Source organism: Vipera ursinii (genome assembly GCF_947247035.1).
Source record: "Vipera ursinii genome assembly, chromosome: 2".
Classification (NCBI taxonomy): domain Eukaryota; kingdom Metazoa; phylum Chordata; class Lepidosauria; order Squamata; family Viperidae; genus Vipera; species Vipera ursinii.
In genome coordinates this window covers 171,559,513-171,569,664 of record NC_139513.1, presented here as the reverse complement: position 1 = coordinate 171,569,664, position 10,152 = coordinate 171,559,513, and the positions used below count along the sequence as shown (strand labels likewise).

Sequence of the window (10,152 nt, the reverse complement as noted above, 5' to 3'; positions counted from 1 at the left end):
ATTCATTACCAGTTGGAACCTGTCTGGTGCTGCTCCATATGAGACGCCTGGGGAAAAGGTCTTGCCCATTTATCTGGGAAGTTTGATCCTGTTGGACCTGATGAAGTGGACAAGGTCCCTGATGCTGTCAGTGCAACCACCTGTCAATTATATCCTTGTCCCTCCCAGTTGGTGAAAGCCTCCAGAATGGTAATTGCCAGGTGAGTTCAAGCACTGATAAATAACATGAGGTACAAGATCTGTGGCTCTATAAATATGCAGGGCTGGGGGGGGAAAGGCCACAAGGTGTACAGAAGAACTGCTTTGCAGGATCTGACTGAAGATGTGTTTCCTTCAAAATTCTCTCTCCAACACAAACTAAGCAAAAAGTAAAGGTATTTCATAAGATATGGGCAGTGCGATGGCTCAGCGGTTAAGATGATGGGCTTGTCAGCTGGAAAGCCAACAGCCCGGAGGAGGGATGTTCCTGGGGCCTTTTAAGAGGCCCTGGTTTGCCCCTTCCTTAAAAATAAATAAATAAATCTCTTGATCCCATCTCTACAACTGGTGCAGAATTCTGCGGCGCAGCCATTTCTTGGGGCCCCTAGGGTGCCCACATTATACAACCGTTACATGAGCTGCATTGACCGCTGGATGGCTTCTGGATACAGTTATCACCTTTAAAGCCCTTCAGGGCACGGATCCAGGGTATCTGCGGAACTGTCTCACTCCAATGGGTTTGGCCCGCCCCACTTATGCTGGCAAAAGGGGCATGTTGCAGACCCCGTCAGTTAAGGAATATTTGCTGGCGGGATCCAGAAGAGCCTTTTCTGCTGTGGCTCCTGTCCTTTGAAACTCATACAGCCAGAGGCAAGATGTGCAACCAACCTACTGACCTTCCAAAAGAGCCCGAAGACCTGGCTCTCCCAGTTGGCATGGGGCCCCAATGGGATTGCACCATACTGGATGTGGCGACCAGATTAAGAGAAGATCCCACCTCTCACCAGGTATGTCATGCTCCCCTCCTCCCCATCTTTTAACTGTAATTTTTATTGTTGTTATATATTGTTCTTTAATGTTTGTAGGCCACCTAGAGTTGCATCTAGATGAGATGGGCAGCACACAAATCTAATAAATAAATAATTTCACAAGAAGGTCGACACAAAACAATGACTGCACTGAGGCTCGGGAGACTATTCCAGAAACACAAGTTAAAATCTTGCCAGCACATTTTACTTGAAATAGGTGAAGAATCTTTTTCACACATTTCCTCATTCCACAATCTTCCATTCAGAACATTGTTCTTTTGTGAGTGATGGAAAATTAGTTACAGATGAACTCCCCACTGGAAAGTGATTCTGTTAGGAGGTTCTCAGCGCTATCAAGGTGCCTCGCTTGTTCAACTCCAGTGCTGTTCAGAGGGATGCCTCAACAGAAGAGAGTGTACTTCTGGCGTCAATCCCTTCAAGTACCAGTAATACTTTCACCATTACCCCAGCTTGAAACATGACAATTCAGTATAGACTCTCAGCTGGAAGTCTTTCTCTTCACAGTGTACTTAGATCTCTGCATCCAATGTGTAGACCCGTATCAGTTCCAAGACTATCTGGTCCATGACAGGTTTGGAAAGATCTTCACTGAACACCTAAAACATAAATTAAAATGAAGGGAAAAATTTAGCAAAGCAGCAAAAAATCCAGGCAGGATGAAGTGGGCAAAATATTTTTCCAGAAAATAAAGTACTCTATAAACAATTGGGATGAATATATTTTGCATACTTTCCCTAACTAAGAGAGGTTTGAAGAATGCAAAAATCCAATCTGACCACAACTGGCAAAAGGACAGAAGAAATGGGTACAAATACAGCACATAAAATTATGCTTCTCTCAATTAATGCCCATTCCATTAACAACTGCATTTTATTCCCAACTTCCGTACTGATCACCACAGCACTGGCTTTTATTCTTATCCTGCAAAGAAGCTCCAATGCCTGAAATAGAAGGTGGATCTGCAAAGCTAAATTTGGGGGGTTTTTATATTATGATTCCCAGAATTTTCCCATGTTTTACAACTTAACATTCATCTTCATCTGTATCTGTGAGATTCTACAGTTTTCACAGGGGCAAAACTAAGTCTAAGCAAGGATATGCCCTAATTATCTTAATTAAAGCAGATCTATGCTTGATTCTCTCACGTTTTTTGCAAACAAATGGATTAGGACCACTGAAAAGGATGAAGATTAGCTTTCCTGCCCAATGCTATTTAGCTAGCTGAAATTGCTCCGCATCTGATATAGATGTTATTTGCTCCATAGAATACATGTATGTTTTAATTCAGTTCAAAGGTACCATGGCTGCATTAGCCATTTAAAAACAAAAACATGTAACCCAGCTATGGGTACCTCAACTCATTTCACAACTCAAAATTTTATTGTTCAACTAACAGCATGCCCAAGTGTGAGCATTTTTTTTTGAAGTTTTGACTTAGCATAGTGTGTGCATTTAGCTATTGTGATTTGTAAGCTATAGGTTATGTCTTATTGATTTATGGTTATATACTTATATAATTTATAATTCACTTACTTCAACAACTCTGGTTGGCTGACATAAGGTTAAAACCTCCATATTTCAAAACATTATGAGAAATAACATCATGTTCAACTAACATCGCCTTGTCTCAAACGCTCAACAGTAAAACCAGATTTTCACTGTTTTCCTGAAATATCTAGACCTAGGAAAAGACCACCAAGATACCCCGTTTCCATCCAAGAACCTATCTCCTCAGCCTGCCAAGGAGCAGGGACCAGAGCATCCCCTGCAAACTGATCAAACAGGACAGACAGATTCTATCTGTGATCTGATCCCAAGCCACAAGAGTGGCTTTATAGGTTAAGGCAAGCTTCTTGAAAGTCCTCAAAACCATACCGGCAACCATCGCAGTACCTACAGTACAGATTTAACTCTGCTAGAGCAGCCCTCACTTGCTAACGTGTGGGCTGCCACAATCTGTACCAACTGCAATTTCCAGGTAGTCATCAAAGACGGCTCCAAATAGAGAACAGTTCCAGTAATCCAATGTTGACATAATGAGGGCATGAGTAACAGATGCTAAGGTTTCACTCTAAAAAGGATCAGACACCTTAATTGGCAAATTCCTAACCTTCTAGGAGGAACCAGGAATCCAGGAGAACTCCCAAGTTGCAGTCTACTTCATCAGAGGGAATGCAACACTATCCAAAGCCAGTGAACGTTTATGTAGAAAAGCAATTCTGTCTTGCTGGGATTCATGTCCAAAGCCCTCATTAGCTTCACATTTCAAAGAATGACAAAGACTTGCAACAAAACTACTCACAAATGCTGACAAAATCCTCAGGTATGAGATGGAAACTAGAGCAGATCAATAAAATGTCCAGGGTAGATCATTTTAATCAATCCTCCACCCTTGCTGAGGTCTCTAAAGGAAACTAGCTGCAAACTGAGCATGACACAGCACTATTTATCTCATTGCCACTGAAGCCATGAATTCCCAAGTTATTCCTGATCCCATCCTTAGCGCACGGAAATTGAATTATCCTTCATAAGAGCCAGTTTAACGATAGCCCCACAATGAGATATAGAAACTCAGGGAGATTGCTGGACAGCAGGGTGTCTAGGAAGGCAGAAGAATCCCTAGCTTGTTACTAGAACAGTTTCGGAAAACGCAATCAGCCCATGTCAGTACTGTTGCCCCCTGGCTTTCAATGTGTGGTTCCCGAAATATCTCAAACCCTGGATAATTCTCGGATGGGTCTACTCTCCATTCTCAGCTAACCATGTCACAATTATACACATTAAGTGCAACCTAGGGTTTGTTCAAGCTAACTTGCTTGAAACCACCTACAGCTAAGTATGATATATGAACACAGCCAGAATGCACAGACCAGGATTGAGGAATTTGTACCTTTCCATGTGTGCTTTTCCTAAACCTAAATGAAGCTGGCTTGGGTTGAGAGATACCAGAGGCAGGACCACAGTTTTGTTTTTTACTAAGTGACCTGATTTAAAAATATGTAAGGTAAGGATTTTATGTAGTTTAATATTTGCTTTGATTTTGATATATTACTGTACACTGCTTCAAAATTTTCTCTTAATATGGAAAGTTGTACATAGACTGATTAAAGAAGCAGCTGGGAGATCAGTGGGAGGTTTTCCACTTCTGGTGCAGGGCAGGTGATAGCAGTGACTTAATATCTAAGAAACTGCACTACCACATTTAAGTTTAAAGTTCAGAGGCTGTGAAGCAAGGATGCTAAATAAATAAGCAAACAATCATATAAACAAAATCCCACGCAGGCAAGCTCCAAAACCTGACCCAGTTACAGCTGAAGGACACAGAAGTTCACTTCCCACCCCGTCTCTCTTACCTGCCACCACGGTCGCTCTGCTTCAGCATCAGCAGGTACTTCCACTCCATAACACTGCAGAGCAAGGTAAAGGACGGTCACAGCAATATGCTGTGGAGAGTGCTGGAGGCACAGGGGTCCATGGTAACTGTCCCGCAACAGAGCCCAAGCTGCTGCTGCCACCGGGGTCCGCTCCCAACTATGCCGGTTCATCCAGTGCTTCAGGGACAGTAAAAAATGGAGAAGGTACTGCATAAAGAAAAAGACATCTGTCAGGGATAATTGAAAACATGGCGGAGAAGAAAAGAACCTGGCACCAACTTCTCTTGTAATAGGACTATTCATTCAGTGCCTAAAGGCAGAGAAGTAAAGACTTAACCCCTTGCTTCCCATGTACTTCATGCACACCATTTCTACCCTATGTCCCTCCTATGTAGCTTGGACCTTATGGGGTTGCTGGAAGGAGACACGGAAGCAGAGCACACGTAGCATGAGCAGCTCACACTGGACAATGCTGTCTCTCAGCTCCCAGAAATGTGTGTCCAGCTCCAGGGGGTCACTCCGAGGATGCAAGTACCTAAGAGGAGTAAAGAAAAACGCTGAAATGTTTCTGTTTGCAAGTAAGCTGACTTGGGCCTTCCTCTGAGCTCTCAAGTTAATGGTGAACTTACAATCCTCTATGGCTTTCTGACAGGTTGTCTCATTTATGAAGGATATTTTCAACAGGAATAAATTTTACTTGATAGAGCAATGTATTTATTTTTGAAAATTATCATGGATCTGAAGTTGTTGCTATAATATATAATTACAGGTAGTCCTCGACTTACGATTTATGATCTCTCCCACATTATCTTACAGTTCAACATACACCATTATTTAGCTAATTCATAAAAGCGACCTTGTGACCCCCTTTGAAGTTACAACAGACCAGAAAAAGAGGAGTTACAACCCGAAATACAATGTTCTGAAAGTTGGGTCCCCTCCACGGTAACATGACCCCAACCGTAGACACTGAGCAATATGGTCACGTTCTATGACGGCTTTGCCAAAAAAAGGCACACACATCCAGTAATTTGACATTTCTGACTGCTGCATTCACTTAATAATGCCACAAAAAATGTTGTAAAATTTGGTTGGTTAGATGGCCCAACCCATTTTACAACCATTACAACATATGACTGCAGTGGGCAGGCTCCATCAAGGTTGTATGTTGAGGACTACCTGTATTAGAAAGAAGAAAGAAAATGCCATAAAGCCAGGAAAGAATTTCCCTTCAAGGTCAGCTTTACTTATCACTAGAGAAGAAACATCTCTCCCACACCACCTTATAGTTCAACATACAACGTTATTCCATGAATTCATAAAAGGCTCCAAAGCTATTTACAAACATAATCATTTGGTTCAGATCCCCCTTCATCTCCAGGAAGAACATAGAGTATGCATAACAATCCTCTCCTCATACTGTATCTTTCCCAGAACAGTTGAGTAAATTAATGGACTCAAAACTCCCCATTATAATGACTGAGTAGAGGTTTGAAGCTGGCCCTGCAATGTAGAATGTTTTGCCCAATTCTGCTTTCCTTATCTAGAATCTAGGTAAGGAAAGTTAATTGGGTGGAGAGGGATTGGACAGATAAACTTCAGGTTCTTCATAAAATTTCTACTTTTTCCCAGGACTATTGTTACTGGAAAGTTCAACTGAAGTTACCCCTGTCTCCTACTTCATGAACATAAACTTGGCTGTCCAAGCTTAACTTTTTTTTAAAATAGGAGTCTGAGCTCTCTGCAGGTTTAGGAGATTCTGCCAAATCCCACCAAATTCTATATTAAAACTTAGGTTTACCTAATGACCATAATGTAGATATATTTTTTACAGCCTGAAACAGCTTATGGAATTCACATCACAGATACAGAAAAGACAGTTGGCTTACATGATATTCATAGTTTAGATCTCTGGGCTCAGAGGCAAAGAATAACAATTGTTCAGGAGGACCCAAAGTGGAAAAGCATGTGCTATCTTCCTATTCTATTTATGGACTTCCTGAGAAAATCTCACCAATATAAGAATGGATGTGATCTTTTTCTAATCCACAAGGTCTTTTGGGGTTCCTGAATCTTACAAGGAAGTCTTGTGTATTACGATGACTTAGCACAGTTGAAGCTAAAGTATCAGATTCATCAGGGATAAAGTGCATTTTAATTTAAAGCAAATGGACCTATTATCTAAGCCAATCTTCTTCAATCTGCTCTTCTTTCAAATATGTGGGGAATGCAATAGTATGACCAAATACTGGGAATTCCACATTTTGAAAAGCGCCAGGTCCACCTGGCTACCCATTCCTTGATTCAGCAGTTACCTTTACTGTAGTATAGGCTCTCTTTACAATGGGAAATGCCAAGCTGCAGGAAGTTGGTTTTGCTGATTCTAAGCAGCTACTTATTCCTCATACATCCAGCCTGTCTTTTGTAACTATATATCTTGATCCCGATGCTTATTACCTGTGGCTGACATTGATGATGTCTCTTATCCGCAAATGCTGTTCTTCTACCTTCCCAGCCAGATACAGTGCAGCCATAGCTACCAAGTAAGGATCATATGACTCCAGAGGCACCTCCATAAAAAATCGGTGATAAATGGTGCACGCAGTAGCAATAGGGACAGAGCACAGGCCTAACTTCACACCTGTTAGCAGAAAAGAGATATAGAAAGGAATTTCCAGCTCTTCCAAAAGAATAAGGAAGAAAGAATCGAGACATGACTTCTTGACTCAGAGATGACCTGACCACAAGCAGAGAATGTAAAGTAAAAGCCATCAAGAAGTTCATCTACACAAACCTCCCTGAAATTAATGGAAGTTGGTAAGATCTGTCCTACTTGCAGAACTCTCATTGTATTACTGTTTAGGAATGGGAGACGTGAGGCCTACTGGGATATGAAACAACACACCTAAACAACACAGTTAACATTCTGGGGAAATGGGATTTGTAGAGGTTCAAACCCAAGTTTTTTTATCGAGTTCCTCCATCAGAAATCTAGAATTCTCACAAATAAATGCAAACACACTGGAAATGTCTGCATGTCTCAAGTATAAGACATAATTAAAACTAAGTAAAAGTCATATCTATTCCACACTACTTCATGAAGCAAACCAACTTGCATTGTCCTTGACTTTAGATCTATCCAGTAAGACCCCCTAACTCCAAGTGCCTCACAGATCGGCACTTCCTCCCAATACAGAAACTTCTTTTTCACGGGATTTGGGCATTACTAGCCAAGGAAGGCAGATATTTTAATCAGCAATAGCAACTGTTCACTCACCTGCTTCCATGATGAACCTGCAGACTTTGAAGTGAATTCTGACATTTGCAGATAGCTGGCTTGTTTCCTGCAGTCTAGTAGGATTCATGAATGTTGGTTAATCTCAAGAGGATCTGCATAAGCAAGAGAAACAGGTAATTTAGGAAACATTCTCCCTTTACAGAACTTCTATTATTCTCTCTACAAACAAAACTCTCACAAGTTGCTATTAACCATATCCTATTTGGTTCCACTTTTTAACTGAAACTCAAACAGCTACCCATGTTTTCTACTCCAGGGTGAAGACAATCTAGGAAAAGGTGCATTTGCTGTGTACTGAAGGCCGGCTATAAAGATCATAGCTTTCCATCTCCTTATAGAACCAAATAGAAATCTGGAACAGGAGCACTACAGAACTCCTAGAACATGGGGATCCCAACCGGGGGTGCGAGACGATATTCCAGGGGGCGTGAAAACTTGGGTTTAGAAGTTTCAAAATTAGTGCATATGTATAATTTGTTGCCGTTATTTCCAACTTTTGTAAGGGGTGCGAGAATATATCAGAAGCATTCTAGGGGTGCAGGATATAGAGAAGGTTGGGAACTGCTGTCCAAGATGGAAGGACTGTAGAGCTAGCATTCTCAACACTACTGTGGCTGTGAAATATTAAAACTTAAATACTGACTCTGAAAACCTCCCAATATTCCTTTGAATCTACATTTAAGGGAAAGGGTGTATAGTACATCAATATGTTTTACACAGATCTTTGGCAGAAGTGGGCTAAAAGTAAGTCCACTTACTTTTGTAGTCCATCAATGGAGTTTTAATCTGTTCTTTCGGGGAGATGAGACTAAATTGCAGAAAATGGCTGAATTGATGCAGTCAATTCATTTATTTAAAGGCTACTGCAACTGTGCTATTAGTTCTGCACACAAAAATTGCAGTGTTAATTTTTAAGGGGATAGGTCCCCAACAGTAACAATTTGAGAAAATGAAAAGAGAAACACAGAAAGAATATATCATTTAATAGCTGTTTCACAGGTAGCAAAGGTAAATATATCAAATGAGCTCTATAATACTATAGGCATTATACACAATAAGCGATAATAAGTTCCTCTTCTAAAAGGTATACTCAAAAGACCAATAAATATACTACAAAGGTAATTGTGTTTTAATTATTTACAAAATCCTGAGAATGAATTATTGGAGGAGGGGGGCAGATTACGCCTAATTATAACAATCCTGTGGAGGTGTTCTTCAATCTGGGGTCCTCCACGTGTCTTTGAAATGCACTACCATGACTCTCAGCCAGAATGAACAGTCAATTGGGCCAGAACTCATCAGCATCGCCATCCCCAACATCTGAACAGCACCCTAGGGCAGGGGTCTTCAAACTTGGCCCTTTTATGACTTGTGGACTTCAACTCCCAGAATTCCTCAGCCAGCAAAGCTGGCTGAGGAATTCTGGGAGTTGAAGTCCACAAGTCATAAAAGGGCCAAGTTTGAAGACCCCTGCCCTAGGGTTTTACACACACACACACACACACACACACCTTTCCAGAGCATCCCCAACATCTGAACAATACGCGCACACCACCAAAAGTCGAAACTTTCGCGACGTCGTGAACTTGACTGCAACCCACCTCTCCACCTGCAGGAAATGGTTGCATTTGATCTCACCTACGCTCGGCCCACCAGGACGGACGATTTGACACCCGGAAAAGCCCCGGGCACGAGTAGAGAAGAGAGCACGAGCAGGCGCCGAGCCCCTTTCCTGCTCAGTCTGTGCCCGGGCAACTAGGCGCCTCGTGCCCGGTCGTCAGCCTCTCCCGGACCACCCTCGGGCATGGTCGCCCCGCCCTTTGTTCGCTACCCTTTCACTCGCTTGAGAGAACCAAGTCAGGGAGTTCCCTCCCGGTGCTCGCGTTGGGCCGGCCTGCACGGCCACCCCCGACACCCCTGGGACGCGGCGCCAAGCGGAGCCTCCCTCCCCGCCGAGACAGACAAGCGGCGGCCGAGCGAGCCGTACGCCCACGTGGACCATCACGTGAGAAAGGCCTGAGAGGGCGCGCGCTGCAGCCGGCGCTGCTCCTTCGTACGAAGGCTTGCGTTCGGCGCGCTACTCTCGCGCGTGCGTGATGCCTAGGGGAATCGAGCAATGGAGGAAGCCGGTCTTGGTTTTGTTGTTTTCCGGGACTTTTTCTTTTTTTTCTTTTCGCAGCATAGGCACTGGAAATCAATAGTATTGTAAAAAATATTTCCTTAGAAACAGCGTTGTAAAAACCGGCTGCTTTCACACGTACACGCGCGCTGAACCAAAAACCATTACTTGAGTGTGTTTAAAACTATGGTGCAAACAGAGCGTTACAGTTGGAATGGGATGTTGGGGAAAACCCATGCTTATCCAGTCAACCTTGTTTAAGCAAACGTGAATGTATGTGAATACAGCCTAACTATGTGAATACAACGTACAACTAGTGCATTTTTTATAGCT

General features: G+C 42.5%; 1 protein-coding gene across 3 annotated transcripts; it reads right to left on the bottom strand.

Moving 5' to 3' along the window:
* Positions 1-1,172: 1,172 nt before the first annotated feature.
* On the bottom strand, positions 1,173-9,671 carry CCNQ (cyclin Q). 3 transcript variants are annotated; one of them, XM_083352139.1, is made up of 6 exons: positions 9,256-9,671; positions 7,680-7,792; positions 6,860-7,043; positions 4,805-4,937; positions 4,382-4,609; positions 1,173-1,624 (listed from the first exon to the last, which is right to left on the bottom strand). In XM_083352139.1, exons 2-6 carry the CDS (start codon positions 7,765-7,767, stop codon positions 1,538-1,540), a joined length of 720 nt encoding a protein of 239 aa, XP_083208265.1. In that variant the 5' UTR covers positions 7,768-7,792; positions 9,256-9,671; the 3' UTR covers positions 1,173-1,537. The 3 variants fall into 3 exon arrangements, with proteins under 3 accessions (XP_083208265.1, XP_083208264.1, XP_083208266.1); XM_083352138.1 differs by having other exon boundaries at positions 9,302-9,671; XM_083352140.1 differs by having other exon boundaries at positions 9,339-9,671.
* Positions 9,672-10,152: the final 481 nt, after the last annotated feature.